Raw genomic sequence first — 24,809 nt, forward strand, 5'->3', positions numbered from 1 at the left:
AAAATTATACTCTATTATTCACCCATTGCTTTAAAAATCAAAGCCATTACAATTTTATTACCTGAACTCCAAACTCTGGCTAAAAGCTAGGTAATGAAATATCTGCCCTTTAATGGTATTAGGTCAGTTATAAAAGTGGATGCAAATATTAATTTGTTCTCAGAAGATATAACATCAGGCAATGGCAGAACTTGCAGAGATGGCCACAACAAGCGTTCAGTCAGCTCTCTCAGTTCCCTGGGAAGTCATCACATGCTACGTGGGTAACACCTCCTGAATAAAAACAGTGTATGTGTATGTGAACCAACCACTCACAACGGTAAATTCAAATATCTGAGCCATATTTCCTCCACTGAGTACAAAGATATTTTAAGACAGAATTTCATATACATTTTATTTACCACTTAGTCATTTGTACTGCAACTATGTGTATGTGTGTGTTTGCACCAGTTCCTGTCTGAGCAAGTCAAATTTCTAGCAACATTAGAATAAGTGCAAAATCTCAAAGCTCTATTTAATAATAGCATGTACATCATCGAAACTAGTTTAATAAACACAGAAAAAGTTCACAAGCCTTGCTTATGAGACTATTAAAAGTTTTATATATATTTTGGATCATATATATGACAAAAAGATCATAAGTACAAGTTATAGATGAAGTAAAAAATAGAGATATGCTGCTGTTTAATTCCAAACTTATTCCTCTAGGTAAACAGCAGGTAGACAGAGAGAGCCTGAAACTTGTTTACTAACTTTCGAAAATTTATTAAAGAGCTTGTGAGGTCTCACTGCCAAAAGATGTCTAACAAATGGTCTCATTCTCAGCCCATGCCCAAGCTCTTATGTATCAAATTATTTAGCTGAATCTAAATATAGTAAATTATAAGTTTCTCCTTCAGTCTATATGAAAGCAAATTCTTTATAGAAGGGTTCCAAACTAAGCTACAGAAAATAATTAAATGCTGCTGTTCAGTATTGTTTTTTGCATTTATTCAGAAACCTCAGAAATTGTATTTAAAAAAGAGAAAAATGAAACAACTCGTTTTCCTGATGTACTCCAGAGCTCAAAAGTAGATCAACACAACAGATGCTTATTTGAATAACAACGTGAACTTTTAAAATTAAAGGCTTTTTAATGTCAATCCGTCTTGTTGAGGGTCCTCTTTTATGCTCACCCACTACTTAACAAAGTATGGTGAGCTGCTCTAGGGACTGGTTCCTCCTGATGACATGTCTGAGGTACATGAGATAAAGTCTTGCCATCATCACTTCTAAGGAGCATTCTGGCTGTACTTCTTCCAAGAGGGATTTTTTTTTGTTCTGGCAGTCCACGGTATATTCAACATTCTTTGCCAACACCATAATTCAAAGGCATCAATTCTTCTTTGGTCTTCTTTATTCATTGTCCAGCTTCTGCAGGCATATGAGGCGACTGAAAATACCACGGCTTGGGTGAGGCGCACCTTAGTCCGCAACATGACATCTTTGCTTTTTAACACTTTAAAGAGGTCTTTTGCAGATGTGCCCAATGCAATACATTGTTTGACTTTTTAACTGCTGCTTCCATGGATGTTGACTGAGGATCCAAGTAAAATGAAATCCTTGGTAACTTCAATATTTTCTCCATTTATTGTGATATTGCTTACTGGCCCAGTTATGTTGAGATGTAATCCATACTGAGGGCTGTAGTTTTCGATCTTCATCAGTAAATGCTTCAAGTCCTCTTCACTTTCAGCAAGCAAGCAGGGTTGTGTCATCTGCATAATGCAGGTTGTTAATCAGTCTTCCTCCACTCCTCATGCCCCGTTCTTCTTCATATAGTCCAGTTTCTCAGATTATTTGCTCAGCATACAGGTTAAGTATGGTGAAAGGACACAACCCTGACACAAACCTTTCCCCATTTGAAACCACGCAGTATCCCCTTGTTCTGTTTGAACAACTGCCTCTTGGTCTATGTATAGGTTCCCCATGAGCACAATTAAAGTGTTCTGGAATTCCCATTCATAATATTATCCATAATTTGCTAAGATTCACCTAGTCGAATGGCTTTGCATAATCAATAAAACAGACGTAAACATCCTTCTGGTATTCTCTGCTTTCTGCCATAATCCATTAGCAATGATATCCTTTGTTCCACATCCTCTTCTGAATCTGGCTTGAATTTCTGGTAGTTCCCTGTTGATGTACTGCTGCAACTACTTTTGAAGTATCTGCAGCAAAATTTTACTTTCATGTGATATTAATATTGTTTGATAATTTTCACATTCTGTTGGATCACCTTTCTTTGGAATGGGCACATATGTGGATCTCTTCCAGTCGACCAGGTAGCCGTTTTCCAAACTTCTTGGCATTGACAAGTGAGTGCTTCCAGCACTGTATGTGTTTGTTGAAACATCTCGAATGGTGTTTAGTCAATTCCTAGAGCCTTGCTTTTTGCTAATGCCTTCAGTACAGCTTGGACGTTTTCCTTCAATACCATTGATACTTGATCATATGCTACCTCCTGAAGTAGCTGAATGTCAACCAATTCTTTTTGGTACAGTGACTCTGCATATTCCTTTCATCTTCTGATGCTTTCTTTGTAGTTCAATATTTTGCCCATAGAATCCTTCAAAATTGTAACTTGAGACTTCAATTTTTTCTTCACTTCTTTCAGCTTGAGAAATGCCAAGCGTGTTCTTCCCTTTTGGTTTTCTAACTCCAGGTCTTTGCACATTTTATTATAGTACTTTATATGCATATGAACAATCTGGTCAGTTGAACAGTAAATCACCAATCTATAATATTAAATTTATAATGAAAACATAAATGCAAAATAAATTTCAAATTCAGATGTTCGTTCAGGAGAAAATCCCATGCGTAAAAGGTATGAGGAAATTAAAAAAAAAAAAAAAACCTGCTGCAGGCAAGGAGAGCTCTGAATACACATTTAGAATAGCCTTTTATTGGACATTTCCACTTAAATGTCTCCTAAGCTCCTCAAACTCACCCTGCCTATAGTAAACTCCTCTTCCTCCATTCTCACCACCCAAACCTCACCTCGATCCTTTTCCTGAGTGTGGCACCAACAACTGCTCAAGGAAGAAACCTGGGTATCCTCCCTTGACAGCTTCTCCCACCCCTCAATCCCAGATGTTTTGCTGTTCATCCTTGTCGATTTTTTTTTTTCCATATAATCTAGCACCTACAACATCTCAAATCCTTCTACTTCACTCTATTACTATTGCCACTATACTACTGGGTCACCATCATCTCCTATCTATACTTCCTCTGAGAAGTTTTCTCTAACCAATACATCTAGGTTAGGCTGACCTACTGTACCACTCAACACACCAGATTTTACAACGGCCTGCTTACTGGCCTTTATCTCCTGTTAGACAGTAAGTCTACTGAGGAGATAGACCACATCTGTCTTACACGCACCCTCAGTGTCATTAACGCCTGGCACATAGTGGCTGCTTTAAACAAAGAAAAGGTTAAATGAGTAAAGGAAAACTATATTAACACAAAACAGAAGCAAAAATAAACCTTGTTACTAATTATTATTCAAGGTCTACTACAATGTCCACCCTGGAAGGGGGGCGGGGCAGAGAACCAAATGTGTGGATCTGCCAGGCTGCTCAGAGGACAATTAGAGGCATCTCTCAGTGAAGTTATTCCTGTATTTAGTCTAATGGGCTGTTAGTATGAAGAACTGATGAGTGGCACAGATAGAGATGGCATTCCTGTGGTATCATTTAATCTGCCAAGCAAAATCATGAACTTCTATTGTATATTGCAGTGAATATACAAGAAAGCTGTTTTATGTAAATGTGTAGCTCATTCATCCAGATTTGTACCTCTAACTTCTTTAGCTAAGTCAAACTAACTAAAATTTTAAAACTTGACTGAGTTTTAAAGTTCAATTTGAAATTACTTGCTATGCAGTAGCAGAGAAAGCTAAAAATTCAAGAAATACAACTCACTGACCAATTCATAGGTATATCTGAACAATTTATTTTTTAGTCTAGAAAACAATGCGAGTAGCTCACTTAATTTGTATCAGCAATATACAAGTAATCTTATAAACTCTTGCAGTAATTTTGTTTTTTCCACCTCATCAGTTTAAATTAATACAGGAGAAACAGCTACCGTCATTACCAGGGATCCCAGTGAGCTTCCTGATTTACTTTTCAGTTTTAATTGCGTTTACAAGTGTAAACTGCTCTGAGCACTAATTTGTTTTCTCAGCGCTTTTGAAAGAGAATGAATCTAAACGAATTTAAATTTAATGAGTTAATATTTTCAGGAGTTGAATTATTAGGACTTTCCAAACCAGCTCAACGAAGATCACACTACAATTTCCTTGCTAATAAAACTGAAGGCCAATGTAGTTCATTAACATCCTATTATGAAAACTTCTATAAAACATACCTCAAAGATGTCCATGTTACTTTCTTTTGTCTTGAGATCATTTTTAGAGAATTAAGACCTTAACTGGTAACCACAATTACTAACTTTTTTAAAGCACTAGTTTTGTTTTTTTTTTTCCTAAATAAAGGCTGCTTGGGAAATCTATATAGGCTGTATATATATTTCTGTATGAACAGTGATATTTTCAAATAGTTAAGCTGCTTTTTCTCAGTAGTTTCCTCTTTGATCAATTTCCACTCTTACCTCTGATTTTTTATACCATTCTAACATATTTTCAGATGGATCTTGGCTGAAAGAATACCAGAAAGATGTTTACCTGTGTTTCACTGACTACACAAATACATTCAACTGTATGGATCATAAAAAACTTATGTATAACACGCAAAGGATGGGAATTCCAGAACACTTAATTGTGCTCATAAGGATCCTGTACACAGACCAAGAGGCAGTTGTTCGAACAGAACAAAGGGATACCACGTGGCTTCAAATCAGGAAAAGTGTGGATCAGGGTTGTATCCTTTCACAATATTTATTTAGTCGGTTTGCTGAGCAAATAATCCGAGAAGCTGGACTATATGAAGAATACAGCCATCAGGATTGAAGGAAGACTCATGAACAACCTGTGATATGCAGATGACACAACTTGCTTGCTGAAAGTGAAAAGGACTTGAAGCACTTACTGATAAAGATCAAAGCCCACAGCCTCAACATAAAGAAAACAAAAATCCTCACAGCTGGACCAGTAAGCAACATCACGATAAATGGAGAAGAGATTGAAGTTGTCAAGGATATCATTTTACTTGAATCCACAATCAATGCCCATGGAAGCAGCAGTCAAGAAATCAAGAAATGTACTTCATTGGGCAAATGTGCTGCAAAAGACCTCTTTTAGCATGTTAAAAAGCAAAGATAACACTCTCAGAACTAAGGTGCACCTGACTCAAGCCATGGTATTTTCATTGCCTCATATGCATGAGAAAGCCAGACAACGAATACAGAAGATCAAAGAAGAACTGATGCCTTTGAATTATGGTGTTGGTGAGGAATACTAAATATACCTTCAACTGCATGAAGAATGAACAAATCTGTCTTCCAAGCAGTACAGCCAGAAGGCTCCTCAGAAGCAAGGATGGTGAGACCTTATGTACTTTGGACATGCTACGAGGAGGAACCAATCCCTGGAGAAGCACATCATGCTTGGTAAAGTCGAGAGTTCATGAAAAAGAAGGCGGCCCTCAATGAGATGGACTGTATGCATCTCATTACAGTCATCTCACTGCAGTGGTGGTTGCAACAACGGGCTCAAATTTAGCGACGATGGTGAGGATGGCGCAGGAACGAGCAGTGTCTCATTCTGTTGCACACAGGGTCGCTATGAGTCAGAAATGACTCTAGGGCACCTACCAACAATTAATCTGGCAAGCTATCCAAACTTCTATCCTTTAACTCCTCTTTAAGATTTATTTGCTTTAAGGCAACTTGGTTAAACCCACAGAACAGCAAAAACCACTCAAATGTAGACCGATTTTCTCTACCTACCACTGTCTCTTTTAAAATAAGGTTATTTCCAGTTTTCTTATGTTTTACATGCTAACTGCCTATATTACCACATTTTCCCCCCTAACTAAAACGATAGTCTAAATGCCGCTAAAAAACAGCCATAAAAACCAAAACACTTTAAGTTCATTATCCTCTGCTTTTAACTCTAGCCTCCTGGAGAAGACCTTAGTTACGATTTGGCAGTAATGCAGACAAGCTAAGCAATCCTTTCCTGATGGCTCACCAGCTGGACCTGTCAAATACTACTGACTCTCGGCTGAGTATACTGATGCTGCATGGCTTTACGCTTCACACATTCTTGAATTGTATTATCTGACTGCCTTACACATGTTTCCTGTCTGTCAACTGACTGAAGACTTTATTTTCAATTTGATTACTATACTCCACTACTCAGTCAATGGAACGGCTTCCTATAATTTGATGCTTTGTAGGTTGGCGGAATATCATACAACCAGTTGTTGATTCCAAGTCATAGCAACCCTACATGACAGAGTAGAACTGCCCCATAGGGCTTCCTAGGCAGTCGTCTTTACAGGTGCAGATTACCAGGTCTTTTCTCCTGCAGAGTGGCCAGTGAGTTCAAACAGCCCATCTTTTTGGTCAGCAGCCAAGCAAGTGTTTAACCACTGTGTCACCAGGGGTCCTATACAACCAGTATTTGGAGGTAAAGCAGTAATATGTATGTATCACACATCAGTAGATCAGCAAGCAATAGAGGGCAAGCACTTTAACTTTTACCTCAAGCTTAAAGCAGAATCAGAGAACTGGCAGTATTAAGTTTTCCAAATGGTAGGTTTGTGTGATCCTTCTCGATGTTTAGAGAGGACAAGAAAATTTAGTTACGGTTAAGTTCCAGGTTAACGTGCTGTGAAAAAGTTTTTAAGCATAGTGCCTTCAAACGTAACAAACATTTGGATAACAACTCCTGTATTATTGCTTCAAAGCCTTTTTTCTGAAGGCTCACATTTTGCCTGGCTTAAAGAATTTTCCAAGAGCTAAGGCGTTTTTCTTTTTATGATGATTTTACCTTAGTTGCTAAGAAAGTAGAGAGCAAGCACCTGCATGTCCATGTGCTGCTCATTTTAATAAGAAGTAATCTTTTGTTTCTTTAACAAGCGCTAACTGTAAAAAGTGAGGATGGCTAAACCCTGCAGTACTAAGAAAGACTGAAAGGACTGAGCTGTTATTTCCTTGTTTTCGAGATTTCAAGTTTTGATAAAAGTAGTAAAGAAAAAGCCCTGCAAGTAGAGGTGACATATAGCCTGAAGGCTGGATCTATTATTGCTGACATTTTTCTAGCCTAAAAGTGTTTTAAAAGGGGAAAAATTTTAGATTCACATATGATTTTCAATTTCTTGGTTTCTCATAAAAACAAAATCTGGCAGCAACTGGCTAGTATCTCTAAAAATAGTGTGCTCTTCAATTCAAAACAGCTCCTACCACTCCCTTAATGGCTGCACATGTACATGTGAACCAGCAGGCTCCCAGCAATGTTACTTAGTGACACGTGTCCTACAGAAGGCTGCGCCTCAGTATAGGTTTGGAAAGCTGCAGTGTAAATGCTGCTTGTCCCAATGATGCTTTGACACCCAACTCTCTGGGCCTGATAAGCAAGCAGCAACACTCAAGCCAGGATTCAAGATGCATCACTACTATTACATCTACTGCCAGCTACAGCCACTTCATGGGAGGATGCTCAGACAGTCTATCCTGTCAAGGGCTAATGGTGGAAGATTAGATCAAAGGTGGGAGAGCAAGGATGGAGAGCTGGAGCCACTAATTCCTTCCTGAACCCGTAACAGAACAGGCTTCTGCCCAGAGAAAATTTTTTATCAGATGTCCTATGTCAGTGCCTTAGGGAGTGACGTGATAAACAGAGCACCTTCCTCATCTTTTGATAACACAAAAACCACTTAAAAATAGCCTGCTGTGTTCAAGTAACAACCATGCTGTTTAAAAGTAATAGACCCGACAAAAAGTAATAGGCAATTGCTTTTTATCTCTGCATTGGGAGCATATGGGATTACTGGCAACCACACTAAGCACACAGATGGGTTTAGCAACTCCCTTTTCCACACTTTGAGAATCACTGCCCTAAAGAAAGACATACCAACAGGTGGTCTTTAGACAGCAGATTTCAGCTTATAGATGTTTATGCCATTAAAGCTTTTGTGTGTGCTAAAGGAAAGATTAAGCTGTTAATCAAAACAGCTTAATTCAATATATGAATTTTAAGTGCAAATTTCAGAGAGCTAAGAGTTCATGGAGATAATATTAAAAGCTATATCGCAACTTTGAATAACCAAGAAAACCGACTCTTGTTCTACCCATAAAAAATAGTGAATTCTACCCATAAAACACAATGTATAAATTGCAAATGACTTGTCAAAAAGAACACCTCTCTCAGTGAATCCTCCTTTTTCATTATAACATTTGGAAAACTGGGGAAACACACCTACATAACAACTGTTTATTGCCAGAGGGTACAAAAGATAACAATTCACACTCAATCTACTCCCTAACTTAGCTACCTGTTTTTCTACCAGCACTATCCAACAGAACTTTCTGTGATGACGGACATGTTCTATATCTGCACTATCCAATATGGTTGCCACTAGCCACATGTGGCTATTGAGCATTTGAAATGTAAGAAACTAGTTTTAATTTTATTTAATTTAAACTTAAATAAACACATTGTAGCTAGGCCACTGTATCAGATCCGACAGCTTGTACATAGGTAATTGATTAAGGAGAAAGGTACTTAGAAAGAGAACATGGATGGAGGCTATCACCATTTCTTTTGAAATCTTACTGTTGATATAAGATGGGACACTAAGCTCATAACAGCACAGAATATAAAAGCTGAATTTGTTTTTCTGGTACATTAAAATATATAAAATTTAGACTACAATTTTTAAGTGCCACAACCAATTGAAGCAAGTTATAAAAAGTGCTAAATCAGTATTCCCAAGTAACTATCTGTTCCACTTTCCCCACATAGATAAATAGATAGCTCTAATCAATTAAATGTACTGACGCTCTTAAAATTTTTTTGTGCGAGAGGATGTCACAACAGACTTCTAATAACCAGATGAATGGGGCAAACCATTATGGCAATGTAAACTTATAGGTTCGAAAGCAAAAAATGTTAACTCTTTGCCCTTCATCTCCTGAACTGCAGCCTGCCTAGATAAGGTTCTGAGAAACTTGTTTTTCTCCTTTAAAAACAAGAAAAACAAAATGAAAAGCTTTCCTGCAGCTATTTATAAAACATCAGTTGTACATCCCAATTTTTTGCATATGAATCGCTTCCTGAAATTCTGGTTGGCTTTTCCTTAAACGTAAACCCTGGCAGCATTGTGGTCAAGAGCTACAGCTGCTAACCAAAAGGTCAGCAGTTTGAATCCACCAGGTGCTCCACTAGGGCAGCTCTACTCTGTCCTATAAGGGTCTCTATGTGTCGGAATCGACTTGATAGCAACGGGCTTGGTTTGGTTTTATTCCTTAGTTAGTTTTTTTTAAAAAAACACCTGATAAGTAGAGATATACTTCCTAATAGGAAGTCTGAATTCACCCAAAAGGCACCTTGGAAAAAAGTCCTGGTGACCTACTTCCAAAAGCTTCACTGCCATTGAAAACTATATGAAGCACAATTCTACTCTGAAGACACGGGGTTGCCATGAGTCGGAATTATCAACCAACCAACAGCAACTGGTTGGTTGGTTGATAATTCAATGACTAGTGTAAGTAGTCAATAGTTAAAAATTAACACTAATGGAACTTTACTACAATCCACCAACCATTTAATAAGAAAACCAAAGCTAGAAAAAAAAGCTGTAATTGATGACTCATACTGAAAAATGATAAAACAGAAATAAAAATTACAGTTTAGACCAATGTGAACTACATAAATGTAGTGCTGTACATTTTTTTTTAATTATTTTTATCGTGCTTTAAGTGAAAGTTTACACAAGTCAGTCTCTCACACAAAAACCCACATACACCTTGCTACACACTCCCAATTACTCTCTCCCCTAATGAGACAGCCTGCTCTCTCCCTCCACTCTCTCTTTTTGTGTGTACAACATGTTTTAGCTAATCTACACTTCAACTGGAAACCCTGGTGGCAGAGTGGTTAAGTGCTATGGCTGCTAACCAAAGGATCGGCAGTTGGAATCCGACAGGAGCTCCTTGGAAACTCTATGGGGCAGTTCTACTCTGTCCTGTAGGGTTTTTATGAGTCGAAATCAACTCGACGGCACTGGGTTTGGTTTATTTTGGTACGCTTCAATCGTATTCCTACAGCACTTCTTTTAATGATGCTACTGCACACACACAGAGCCCTGGCAGCACGGTGGTTAAAGTGCTTGGCTGATAACCAAAACGTTGGCAGTTTGAACTCACCAGCGACTCTGCCTGAGAAATATGGGGCAGTCTACTTCTGTAAAGATTTTTAGTCTTTGAAACCCTATGGGGCAGCTCTACTCTGCCCTATAGTCTCTATGAGTTGGGATCGACTTGACGGCAATCGGTTTGGGTTTTTTATTGTACACACACACTAGGATAGGAAGATACTGTCAGGGCAACAATATACTGGTTTGTATTTAGAAGCCTTAATTCTATTTCAAATAGCTGTTAACAGTTTTAAATATTGTGACTTTGTTATAATTGCATCATAGCAAGTTTAGAGTAAAAAGAACTTTAACCTAAACAAAGAGGTTAGAGAACTACTGTACAATAAAATTTTTACACAATAAAACAAACAGCTTGTTGGTATCAATTCACAGTAATGAAGATAATAAAACAACCAATAGGACTACAACTTGGGATATGTTTTACTCCTGAAAGTCTACCTCTGGGAACTTAAGCTATAATATGATGGAAATTTAATCAGACATGCAAAAAAAAGATGTACATATAAGAATACTTAAAACTGCTGTAACTCAGCCATATAGCTTTAATTCTGAGATTTAGATTTTGGTGGGTATACACAAATCATTTTTCTGCTTTACTGTTTATACAGTGGAGGCAGTTAATGGAAAGCTGACACAAATAGATTCATCAGTTTAAAATTATTTGTAAATAAGCAGACACTATTCTCTTTTAGGGAAACCGTGGTGGCATAGTGGTTGAGCACTATGGCTGCTAATCAAGAGTTCGGCAGTTCGAATCCGCCAGGCTCTCCTTGGAAACTCTATGGTGCAGTTCTACTCTGTCCTATAGGGTCGCTATGAGTTGGAATCGACTCGACGGCAGTGGTGGGTATTCTCTTTTAAACTATAAATCAAAGGCTATGTCTTTTATGGATTTATCCCCCTTACCAAACTCCTAACAGATGATGTGCCAACTTGAATTGGAATAATTTAAATTCATTCTAATTAGAACTACATTTGATAACATTTTGATAATTCTGCAATATTGCTTAGAAAATGATTTCAGTCACACATTTTTCAGGTATTACTTTAAATTTATACTGAATGTTCGCTTCCTATATAATAAGGTGGAGATTAAATGTAATACAAAGTAAATGTGCCTTCCAACCTCTGAAGTGCAATAACTAATATGAAGTTATATTTTTTCTGTATCCAGTAATAAACACTTATGTTTTATTATTGGAGTGGCTACCAACAAATCACACCTGATGCCGTTGAGTTGATTCTGACTCCTAGCGACCCCACAGGACAGAGGGGAACTGCCTCCTAGGGTTTCCAGGAAGCTGACGGCCAGATCTTTCTCCTGTGGAGCAGCTGGTGAGTTCAAAGCGCTGACTTTTTTTTGGTGTGTGTTGGGGGGAGATTTAGCAGCTAAGTGCTTTAACTACTGCACCACCAGGGCTCCTTGCAGTGGCCATAGAGGGACAGAAATGTTTAAACAGTATGTTTTCCTACTGACGGAGTGAAGTTAAAAGCTTATAGTCTTCTAAAATCCACTTTATAAACCACTTGTTTCTTCTCTCTCTTCCTAGAAAGTTGGCCACAAGCTCAGCTATCGGGGCTGGTGAGCAATGGACAGATAGTCAATTGTAGGCTTGGTGTTGACATTTCAGTGGTTTTTGCACTGTCCGCCTCCACTCACTCACTCAGAACTCCATTCCATCTCTTGAGAGAAAGATTAATCAAGTTAAGTATGCCAGCTTACATTACCTGAATGGCTGGGAGGACAGACAGCAGTGTCAGAACCACTGTTTCATTACCAGCTGATACCTGCATGGTTCTCTAACAAATGCCAGTCTACAGCTCAACTTCCCTGTCTCTCTGGGCAGCAACTGGCGACAAGGCTCTCTTATGTTATCTTCCGTTCCTCCCACCTCTGATTATCAGTAATCTAAGGGTTCTAAAATCTGTATTATTTTGGTAGATTATTATTTGTTTAGATTATACTCTACACAGAGATTGCACCACCCCACTCTCCTGAGTCCTCAGAAATGTATGTTTTTGGATATTCCACCAAATGTGAATTAACCAAATCGTATCATGCATGGGTGGTTGTTGCTGGGTGCCACCGAGTTGATTTTTGACTCACGGCAACCCAAGTGACAGAGTAGAACTGCCCCATGGGGTTTTCTAGGTTATATATGGGAACAGACCACCAGGTCTTTCTCCCCTAGAGCTGCGGGGTGGGTTCAAACCGCTAATCTTTTGATTAGCAGCTGTGCACTTAACCATTGTGCCACTGGGCTCCTTTGTATCATGGGTTAAAAAAAAAATAAGCTTCTCACAGGACTCAAACTTTGTTCCCTGCTTGAATATTCACATTTGTGTAATTCATTCCCAGCCCTGCCCAAAAGTTACTTATTATCACTTGTACTCTAATAAATCCTTTTTATTTAGAATTGTGACATTCTAATTAATAAGATACACTGGGTTGTATATTCTGCTTACTTGCTTTCAGTTTTAAATATATCATACGCAGAACATAGTTCATTCATGGATTTAAAAGGAACGTCAGACTCATCAAACGACTCAAAATCATAATCATCATCATAAACACACATCGCTATGCTGTGGTATCCAAAAATGTCATGAAATAGGCAAAAAAGTCACAGAAGATTTTTGCTGTGGGCAAACTTACGGGAAAAAATTTAAAGGCAGACCAGTTCTCTAAAGTCTACCGTAGATTAATTTGTTCATCAATAAGTAATTATTTATTGCTCTTTGCCAGTCCTTCCACTAATGCTGGTTGTATTTGTTGTCCTTAGTTGCCACTGAGTTGATTCCCACTCACGGCAACTCCATTTGTCAGAGTAGAGCTGCTCCATAGGGTTTTCAAGGCTGTGACCTTTTGGAAACAGATCACCAGGCCTGTCTTTCAAAGTATCTCTGAGTTGAGTTCCAACCACCAATCTTTCAGCACTTAATCTTTTGTGCCACCCAGGGACTCTACTGGTTGTATACCTAAATAAAACAGGCTCTATCCATGTCCTTTTGGAATTACAAGTGGGGGAGGGGAAGCAAAGTAAACACACAAGCAAATCACTATAGTAACAAACTTAAAAAGTGCCATGAAAGGCAGGGAAGGCTGCTTTGAGGAGACAACTTTTTAAGAATTCAGGACCAGCAGGTTCTATCTGTGGAGCTATCTTGCATATATTTTAGCTAGGCATGTAAGTCTTTACCTTCTCAGTATGGTACTTTACTTCCAACTCCAATATTTTTGGTCACAGGAACGGGAGAAAATTTGCTTACTTATTTTTTATTCATTTCAGAAAAAGACATGGAGTGAATAAGAAAAATATTTTCGCTTTACCTGTTGCCATCGAGTTGATTCTGACTCACAGCGACCCTATAGGACAGAGAAGAACTGCCCCATAGTGTTTCCAAGGAGTGGCTGGTGGATTTGAATTGCCAGACTTTTGGTTAGCAGCCAAGCTTTTTTAACCACTGTCCCATTTTAGCTTTAGATGTGTAGTAGTTTCAGGTACTCATAGACTTACAAGTAAAGCAGTCTGAAGACTAGTTATATACAAAAGATGTATAGCTTAGACAGCTATAAGTCAGAGATCAATAAGAAGAGATCTGCTACCAGCATATAGAAGGTCATGAAAGTCATTAAGATTAATGGCATCACCAAGACAGACTGAGGCCTGAAGGCCTCAAAGAGTGTCAACATTTAAATAAAAAAATAAAAAGGAAAAAGGAGACTATCATGAATTAGGAAAACCAACCGAGTAACACCAACATAGAGAAAGTGGCCTGTAATTTCAAGAGAATAAAATCTGGAAAAGGCCAAACAGAAATGTCCTTTGGGTTACACAGTTGTTACAGGAATTAACAGCCAGGACCTCTGGCACCAGAGAGATCTAGATATGACCCCTTTCTCTGTTGCTAGTATCTAAGTGACTTTGGGACAAGCTGACCTCAGAGTCTTTGTCTTGGCACACAAATAAGGACAATAGCACTTAACTCTTAGTCTTGATGGGGTAGCTCTATAAATGTTAAGGTACTAAAAAATGTTCAATTACAAAAAAAAAAAAATAAGTTGGGAAAGGATTTTCAATTTTCCTATTTACAGGCATTTTCAAAGAGAACCAAATCTATTGCTGTCGAGCTGTTTCCTACTCATAGCAACCCTACAGGACAGAGTAGAACTGTCCCATAGGGTTTCTAAGGAGTGGCTGGTGAATTTGAACTGTAACCTTTTGGTTAGCAGCCACCAGGGCTCCAAAGGCATTTTAGCCACACAACATATCACTAAAAGGGAGGAAGTAAATATTACCAGTTGCCCTCAGGTTGACAGCAACTGATGGTGACCCTATGTGTCAGAGTAGAACTGTGCTCCACAGGGTCTTCCATGGTTGATTTTCGGAAACAGATTGCCAGACTCTTCTTTCAAGGCACTTCTTGGTAGCCTTGAACCTTCAACCCTTAGGTTAACAGCCCAGCATATTAACCATCTGTACCATGCAGGAACTCCAAGTAAATATTATTCATTTCCCATTTAACTCAGACAGGCATGTATCTCTAGCCAAATTGATGAAATAATAACAAATACACATTAGGTAACTTGTCCAAGGTCACACGGTTAGTAAATGGGGACTCAAACCCGGGCACTCTGGCTCTGGAGTGTGTGTTCCCCCTTAACTTGACCCTCCCCTCGGACTTTTTGGACCTCAAGGGAACAGACTTAGAAACCTGTACCTACAATCACTATGCTTCAATCTCTCTGCAGCTTCATTCTGAGCATCAAGAACAAATAAATCTGAGCTCCACTGCTTATACGGTCAAGCACTCTTGGATCAAATGGCCACAAATGGAGTTTAGCCTTTTGAATTAGACTCTGGCACAATAATTTCAGATTAAAAAGTAAAAATACAAAATTGCTGTTACTGATAACATTTGAAAACCACTATGACACTATAAACGTAGGTATTTTGCCAAAACAACTAGTAAGTGGTAGGGTCAAGATTCAAGGCCAGGTCTGAGTCCAGAGCCCATGTGTTTAATCATTAAAGCAGAAATGGAGCAGTGGTAGATGTGTCCAGCTGCAGAAAAGCACTCTTCCCTCTAAACATACTGAGGAAGGTGGAATTCCCGTGTTAGTCTATTATGAACAGAGGTTGGCAGAAGCAGGGAGGAGTTCTTCTAAGTATATAAAACATTAACTTGCTAAATTACACAAGTTTCTAACAAAATCAAAAAATCTAGGGCCTCTTTATGAGCAGTAGCATTAATCGTTACATTTTATGTACTGCGATGGTGCAGAAACTTGAAAATCTATACAGCTTTCTGGCAAAATTCCATGTGAGGTCTGGCTGCATGCCTATCCTCAGAATACAATCTCTCACTCTTCTAAGACCACGTCCAGTTCAAACTCCAGGATTAGGAGAATCTCTAGAACGTTATTTATTGGTCTTCAAATAGTTTGTTAGCAAGTGCTCTCAGCTCTCAGCGGCCTACTCAATATCCACTCTCCCTTTCTTTGTCAAACTCTACAGGGTCACTATGAGTCAGAACCAACTTGACAGCAACAGATTTTTGTCTTCTCTTGAATTTATGATGCACAGGAAATTGTTAGGTGGGAATTTAGGAAATGCTCTTTTTTAAGTGGGTAAGAGACTGCTAATACACACCCCTTTTGCGAGATGTCCTTACTATCTGGGAATGAGGAAGTGATGGCAGGAGTTCAAACAACCACACTGGCTCATGAGATGACCTTGAAGATGGAAACTATGTACTAAGGACAAAAAGTAGCTTGAGTTCTTCTGATCAGGGAGGTGCCATAGCAATTCTGTACTGCTTAACTTCTTTTTATATGAGAAATGCAAATATTCCATTTTATTTCACCATTATTATTTGGACTTCCTGTTACACATAAAAAACTAAACCAAACCCACTGCTGTCAAGTCAATTCTAACTCATAGTGACCCTACAGGACAGAGTAAAACTGTCCCATAGGGTTTCCAAGGCTGTAATTTTTATGTAAGTAGACTGCCACATCATTCAATGCTGGGTTCAAACTGCCGACCTTTTGGTCAGCAGCTGAATACTTTAACCACTGTGCCACCAGAGCGCCTCCTGTTACGTACAGCCACAACAAATTCCTAACAGATACATCTTCCCAACCAGTATTTGTGTATTATCTGTACTTTGGAGCCCTGGTGGCACAGTGGTTAATACCTTGGCCGCTAACAAAAAGGTCAGCAGTTTGAATCCACAAGGTACTCCTTGGAAACCCTATGGGGAAGATCTACTGTACTAAGGGGTAGGTCTCTATGAGTTGGAATCAATTTGCCGGCAACAGGCTTTTGGTTTTTATCTATACTTTAAACTCAACCTAGAGTTCATAGTTAGAAAGTTCTAAGTGAAGAGGGAAGAAAACATGGGAGCCACTAAAAAGAGACATCATAAGAATCTGGAACCTGGCTCCTCAAATATGGGTTGTTAGTTAAGTCATAAGTTTTAACTAGGAATGATTACCCTGTTTCAATTATTTTTCTTTGGAAATATTCTATAATTTAAACTTTTCACCAATTGAGTTTACTTTCCACTCCCATTCCTGGTCAAATAAAGAGGTTTTACTATTAGATCCATTTTAAAAGAGTTAACATTTATTTAAAATGACATTAAAAGGCAATTAAGAAATAATGGTAGCTGCTTAGGCTGCTTATGTACAACCAAACATCTCACAGGATTTAGTTCCTACTTTGGAGATTCAGGGTGATGGTTTACATGAGACAACCCAATTAACTGGCCTAATGATGTGTTTAGTGCTTCTGTTCTACCTCTTAGTTCACTGTGTAGTGCCTGGGGTCTTAAAAGCTTACAAGCAGCCATCCAAGGTACAATAATCGGGCTCTACTTGTCTGGAGCAACAGGGAAAAAAGGAGTCAGGAACAGGAGGAGAAAATGTGACGGGTGGCTAATTGTCTCCATGAACACCTACCCCCTTTGCCATAAGACCAGAAGAATTGCACGGTACCTGGCTACCATTACTGAAAGTTTTGATCAAAGATTCTACAGAAGAATTCCAATCAAAAGGGAGAAAATATAGAACAGAATTTCAAATTCCCATAGAATCCATACTTCCTGGAGCCATGGAGGCTGAATGACCCCCTGAAACTACTGTCCTGAGATAATCTTTAAACCGTAAACCAAAAATATCCCCTGAAGCCTTCTTAAAACCAGACAATAGTTTAATTAGTAAAGAATGTCTTCCTTGAGCATTATGCTCTTTTAAGATCTATATGGGATCAAACTCACAACAGCAACTCGAAGAATTAGACAGAAACCTTATGGGGCAATGAGTTTATGTTAATGGGGGAGGAACAACTCAGAAAAGGAGAGTGAGAATGGTTGCACAACCTGAAGAATGTAATCAGTGCCACTGAATTGTGTATGTAGAAACTGTTGAACTGGTGTATATTTTGCTGTATCTATTCTAAACAACAACAAAAATAAAATAAACGGCAATTAAGGAAAAAATACCATCAGTATTTCCAGTACATCAACGGTCACCAAGCTAAAGTTCAGAAGTTATATTAGGCTTCATATTTAAAAGTGCTACTTTTAGTTAATACCAATACACAGTGTCTGACACTATGGGAAAAAAAAGAGAAAAGCAACTAATGGTAGGCTGAGTTAGCTATCTATAACTTCCCTATCACCATGGTGGGCCCCTTTAATAAAGTGGGAAGATGAGGGTATGTCAGAAGTAGGACACGAAGAGTTGTGACAGACCTTAAGCAGTGAATACACAGTTCTGACTCCCACACTAAATCAGGGATTTAATAATGAGATTCAAACTGTTTGCTGATTACTGACCATGATCAGCCATCAATGACACAGGATCAAGGAAGAATGAGATTAGCAGTAAGTGTTGGGTTCACCAGTACCCTCACCAACAGAATATGCCTACAGATTTTTCCCACTGGTAAGATTACTCAGGACCTGAATTTGGGTCTCCTTCTTTTTCTAGAAAGGCTCCTGGGAAGATCAACAAATTGGGACAAAGAAGTCTGAGATGGACTACACAGTGAACACTATATGCTTACTCTTCAACTAGCAAGGTCAACCTAAACTGAAAACTTTGTTTGGCATAGAACTGGTCCAGTCTTTAGCTATAAAAAAGAAAGCATGTCAATTAAAAAAAAAAAAACCAAACCCGTTGCCACTGAGTTGATTCCGACTCATAGCAGGACAGAGCAGGACTGCCCCATAGAGTTTTCAAGGAGCGCCTGGTGGATTTGAACCACTGTCCTTCTGGTTGGCAGCCGTAGCACTAAACCACTATGCCACCGGGGTTTCCTGTCAATTAGTAGAAGGTAAAAACGCTTTAAAAATTATCTGCACAGTATTTTGTCACAAATGAAAACAGCATGAACAGAATCGTCCAACAATCAGAGGCCTACTTTTTTTTTCTTTTCTTTCTCTAGTCTCAGAGAAAGAAAAGAGCTGAGTTACATTACTGGCTCCTGACTAACCTGGGCCATCTTCCTCAGCCTCGATAATTTATGGAATGGTTACGCTTTGGTCATTAAATAACTTCAAAGATTTCCACACAACAGACGAAGATGTATACTGGAGCCACGGTGGTGCAGTGGTTAAGTGCCACTGCCACTAACCAAAAGTCTAGCAGTTTGAATCCACCAGCCGTTCCCTGGAAACCCTATGGGGCAGTTCTACTGCGCCCTATAAGGGTCGCTGTGGGCTGGAATCAACTTGATGGCAATGGGTTTGGTTTGGGGTTTTGGTGTACCGGATTGTCGGATCATTAATTCACACAAAAATGTTTAATGTCTCAGGGCCAAGGACAGAGCTAGTTATGAGGAAGCATATGCTGTTCTCCAATTCTACAGACATGCTATTCTAATGGTGAATTAAAAGATACAGAAAAAAATCAATCTTGTAAACATTTTAAAAGATTTGAGTCCTCGAGTGCATTTCTTAGGTCCCTGAAGTATATTACTTATGGCCTGAAAGTACTGTATTTTTAAACTTAGGTACTCTTTTTCCTTTTAATTACTGCAAGTCATAGAATAAAGGCAACTTAGAGCTATGCCTGGGATACAGAATCTCCAACAAGATTAGATTGCCTTTTGTTATCTCTCTACTTTTTCCTTTGTCTTCCTTTTACAAATACACACATGATCGCAGCTTTTAAACAAGAGGCTAGTTGATTAGACCATTTCTGATGTAAGCAACAACCAAAAACTGTAGGACATGATTTTTAATTACTAACGTGTGGACTCAAAACTAGCAAATTATTTTTATCAATTAAAAGAGATTTATTTTTACGAAGCCTCTTTAAAGAAAAAAATGCTTTAGAGCAAATTGAACAATTAGTAAACTAAAACTCAGGCAACGTCATTACCACATTAGAAAGAAAACCATACCAAAATAGTAAAGTTAAATGTCACGTTTTTTAAAGTTCCTTTTTCATTCAAAATTTAGTGAGCAGCACTGCTGAGCACTTGGTGTGATCGAGAAGACTTCAAAGAACATTTACAAAGCTTTACTGATAGGCAATCTACCTTGTTTTTTTTTGGTATGTTTAATTACTTTAAAACCCTATATTCTGACACAAAAATTGAAATTTTTTGGAATTCAGGGTTCTCTTTTATCTCCTTTTTTCCACAACAATCTTATTAAGTGAAATGAAATGATCATAAAGCACTAGTTCGTCATTGTTGTTGCTGGGTGCCATTGAGTCAAGTCCAACTCATGGTGACCCCATGTGACAGAGTAAAACTGCCCCACAGGGTTTCCTAGGCTGTAATCTTTACGGGAGCAGATAGCCAGGTCTTCCTCCTGTGGAGCCACTGGGTGGGTTCAAACTGCCAACCTTTCTGTTAGCTGCCGAGCAATTAACCGTTGTGCTACGCAGGCTCTGAAGATGTATCATACTTGGCAAAGTTGAGAACTGCCACCAAATAAATTGAGAAGAAAATTTAACTCTAAAATAACTATATTCACTAATGTTAAACTGGCACTTTATAAGCATACATATTAAACAGTTTAATTCAAACTGACAGTTGTTTTTGTCTTTTAAATTTAAGACAACTATCATTTCAACAACACAGGAATTACGCCATGTGTACATACTGAGATAGGTGTTAGCAGAGCTGAAATATTTATAAAGATGACACCCAAAGAATGTTTGTATATTCTCTACATAATGATTGAGAACAGTTAAAAGGCTAGAAAAGTAATTATGAAACTTTAGGTGCTGGTGGAAACATTCCATTACAGCCTGAACTCCACTAACGATTTAGCAGGAAGCACTGATTAGAAAAAGCTGACTGACGGGATACCAAAGACAGGCAAGTAGGACTCAGGAGGACAGGGCTCTCCTATCAGCCCTATCAGTGAAAAGAACTCTGGACAGCAGATCACTGGCGTTAAGATCACATATACTAGAACAACGCTGCCAGGCTTCGGGCTTTGAAGCCCAGCACTGTCAATTAGCAGGTGTGTGATCTCAGGATGCACTTCTAGGTCTCTAAGTTTCAGTTCCTTCATCTTTAAAATGAGGATTAGTAGTATTTATCCCACTGCTATTTTGAGTTAAATAAGATAATCCATGCAAGGGGCTTAGTACAGAGCCTGGCACAGAAGTGCTCACAGTAAATGCTCATGCCTGGCACGTAACAACAGTCTGCCCTCACCACTAGGGCAGCTTTGAGCAGTCCAACTATCTGGCCCTATTTTCTTAAATGTAACATACAGGGGTTGGGCTGGATAACTTCGAATGCCTTTGCTCATCTAAAATTAAAATTCTACAGTGTTTCAGAATGTGAAGAGCCAACTCTATTTCCAAAGAACGTAAATTTAAATCTTCCACTCTATTATGATTAAAAAAAAAAAAAGATTAAGGATCTGGTAATGTAAATGATACAAAACAATCATATTTTTCAGCCATCCCTTTGAAACTAGTTATAACTGCTACAGTTATTAAAACTGAAGTTATACGTATTTTATGTAACCCATAGAAAATCCGCAAGTTTGTTAATTAGCATATCATATTCAGCAACCGCAATTATTCCAGAGTATAGTAGCAAAACTGTTACAGTCCATAGGATCTTAAATGGAAGATGAATGTCATAGAATTGATCATACAAATGCCACTATGTATTTTAGTAGTCTACTTATGGTTATAACTTAGACTTTCTTACAGAACATCTAAACATATTAATTTGGTGACACCAATAATTTCTGAATAACAAATTCTAGCAGGAATCTAAGGTAGATAATCTCAGTGAATTTTTTTTTTAAAAGAACACTTCTTTAACTTGCTAAATCGGAAAATAAAAATATATATATATATTGAAGGAAAAGAATGAAATGCTATTTTGAAACTGTCTTAAAATCTAAAGGCTTACTAAATCTCTCTACTGACATTTTACAATTAAAAATTCAAATGACAGGCAAATCTTACCGGAGGAAATTTTTTTTCGGAGGGGGGCAAGCGACTTTAAAAAAAACAAACCAAGAACCAGTCTTAGCACGACAACATCAAGACCAGAGAAACATATCCCATACGTTTACTGGTAGCAAACTATAGACACATGAACTACGCATCAACACAAATGAATGCTTTCTTAATATTTGGAGAATCTTTTTCTCATATACTCTCAGAGACATCATTAAGAAATTAAGAAAAGAAAAAACCTTTTTATGAGTATTCAAGGCGTACGTGATCTCTGAAAAGAGATGATATAAAATTTTAAAAACTTTTTTCCACATAAGATGGGGGAGGTGGGGAGAATTCAGGTTCAACTAAGGTACATTTCACAATTTTCAAGTTAGAAATGCATACTTAGCCGGTTTATTAAATACATAAACATACTAGCATGGTCAGCCCACAAGAATAAAACTACATTTGTATAACAATATAAATGTTTAGTTATTATGTTGTTGCTAACACGAAAAAAAAAACTTGTTAAAATCTGAAAACTGAACAAGCTCTCAAAATAGAAAACACCTTCATCAGTCAAGACTCGTGGCTCATTTTTACATTAGAAAAAGTAGGGTTAGTACTGACTGTGGGTGTTTAAACACACAATTATCTTCAATTCCTAGCTGGGATACCTTAAGCTTCATTTCAAGAAACCCGTCAACCGATCTCCACAGTTCATACTTGGCACAAGTTCCAATCATTCAAGTTCTAGTTTACCTTATAACGAGTTCAGCATAAAATAGTTGTGCACAGCCCGTGACATAAAGTTAACGAGTCCTTACCCTCGATATTCAGCTCAAAACATATGTGGCAGAAGGAGAGTGTTTCTTTGTCTGTTCCCAGTTTACAAACACTGCAAATGTTGTCATCGTTCAAGTCAATGTTTACAAACTGCTCCTCTTCGCTCATAGTTCCCCTATTAAGAAACAGAAGAGTTACCCTATCTCAAGTACTCGCTATTACCATAATATAAGGCATTTCTAGGAATCGAGGATGCTGCTGCTCAACGGGACAAGAGCTCCAGCGAACAAGCACGGCCCTACCCGTACTCCCATATCGCATTTTTATCGTGGAAAGACATGAAGCTAGCAAAACTTAACGCGTGGCCATACAGGACATTATGCCCAAGTGCGTTTTCTGTCCTATATTTTACTTAGTTAAGGAGCTCTGAACGAGAGCGGTTTGAGTATCCACCCCCCTTGAGTATCGAGGCACAAAAAGACCTCAGCAGCGAGGCCCTTCGCTGCCGGCTTCTGCTCGCCTCCTTATTGCTGCTGATGCCCTAAAAGCAACCTGCTCGGGACTCTGCTGTGCTAACTTCATCGCGGGAACCAGGAGCGTCACGCCAACTCGGCTTCCAGCGGAGGCCGGCGGCAGACAAACGCACGTGGCAAGGCGAGCGCCCAGGGCGGGTGTCCCGGCCGAGTCCACCGCACCGTGAGCGGCGGCTCCGCGGCTCGGGTCAGGCGCGGTGGCCAAGCCGGGCCGGGGGAAGCGGCCGGGCAACGGAGCCCGGCCGGCGGGAGCGCCGCAGCCCCTCGCCCGAGCTCCCTCCCACGGAAGACGACGTCCGAGGCCACGGCAGCCGGTCCGCCCGCCTCCGCGCTTCGGAAAGCGGGGTCCCGGCCCGGCCTCGGCGTGGGGGCGCGCGCCCACCGCCCGGGGAGCCCCGGACCCGCGTCCGTCTCTCCGTCCGTCCCTCGGGGTGCCCCGCGCGAGGCAGCGCGAGGGAGGGCGGGGCTCGGAGCGCGACGGCCGCGGGGCTGAGGGCCGGGGCAGCAGGCGGGGCAGAGGCCCCGGCAGAGGAGTGGGGTCTTTACCGTCCGCCTCCGTGCGCTGCCTCGGCCGATGCGCGCGACTCGGGCTCCTCCACTATTGTTTCCGTGCACTGCGGAGGCGGCCGCCGCCAGCCCGGCTCCGCCCCCTCCCGCCCGCGCCATCCGGAGAAGGAGCCGGGGGGGTGGTGCGGCTGAGGCCCAAGCTGCGCCCGCTCGCGCGCCGGCTACGGCCCCAATTCTCCTCTCTCGCACCGACACCGACTCTCAGACTCAGGTTTCCTTGTGATTCCGCATCTCTTGACTCAGGCCTCTTACCGTTCTCTGGAACGTGGCTTCTTTCGCCCCCCTCTTCGAGGCGCGGAGATAGACGGGCCCGTTACCACCTCCCGCTTCAGCGTAGTGGAAACTACGGTCCCGGGGCGGGGGCAGGAAAGTGACGGGAGGGTGGGGGAACGGAGAGGAGCTGCGTGGGTCGCACTTTGTTTGAAAACGGGAAACTGAAACAAAATAATATCGAGTTACGTTCCAGCAGAGGTATTCAGTGGGGAAAAGTTCGTATTTCAAGAATCAGGATTTAGGGATAATTTTCAAAACGGAGCTCCTTTTTTACAGGTTACTTTTAAAAACGAGCGACCCTCTTTTAGATGTGGTATTTTCCGTACACGCCCACTGGGATAAACTTGGAGAGCCACCTCTTATCTTTAGGTCCCACCCATTTCTTAAAACTTAATGGTAAAGATTTTGGCTTGCCCTTACTTATTTATTTGTTTTAGGTTACAGTTCAAGTAATGCTTTCACTTCCATTTTCTATTCTAACTCTCACAACAGCTTAGCGAGGAGGCAACGGGAGCTGTTCTTTTATTTTGCAGTCTAGGAGCTACTGACCCAGGTTATAAAGCAGAACTGAGGCTTGTATTATTCATGGCTGCTGATGTAATATCACTGTATTTTCCTTAGCATCTTTAGCATCTGTTCAGTTAACTCACAAATAGAAAGGAGGCTGGATTGCCAGGATACATGCAAATATTCAAGAACTGATGGTAGGAATGGATTCCATAGATCTTGAGAAACTTCTGGGTTAAATTAGCACTTGATATAACCCATCAACACCTCAGAAAACTGGTCGGGTTCTTACTACTCAGTGTGTGGTAGATAAACTAGCCT

At 39.8% G+C, this 24,809-nt stretch overlaps 1 protein-coding gene across 2 annotated transcripts in view; it reads right to left on the minus strand.

Annotated features, from left to right (window-relative positions):
• The window catches only part of C20H21orf91 (chromosome 20 C21orf91 homolog), a 39,679-nt gene extending 15,603 nt beyond the window's left edge, over positions 1-24,076 (minus strand). Inside the window, exons 1-2 of one of the 2 annotated variants that reach the window (XM_064273123.1) lie at positions 23,961-24,076; positions 22,650-22,783 (exon numbers count right to left, since the gene is read on the minus strand). In XM_064273123.1, coding sequence (XP_064129193.1) covers positions 22,650-22,776 — 127 coding nt within the window. In that variant the 5' untranslated portion in view covers positions 22,777-22,783; positions 23,961-24,076. Of the gene's footprint in view, positions 1-22,649; positions 22,784-23,687; positions 23,795-23,960 lie in introns of those variants that run through there. The other variant, XM_064273122.1, reaches the window with a different exon arrangement.
• Positions 24,077-24,809: the final 733 nt, after the last annotated feature.

This window comes from Loxodonta africana, chromosome 20, assembly GCF_030014295.1.
Source record: "Loxodonta africana isolate mLoxAfr1 chromosome 20, mLoxAfr1.hap2, whole genome shotgun sequence".
NCBI lineage: Eukaryota > Metazoa > Chordata > Mammalia > Proboscidea > Elephantidae > Loxodonta > Loxodonta africana.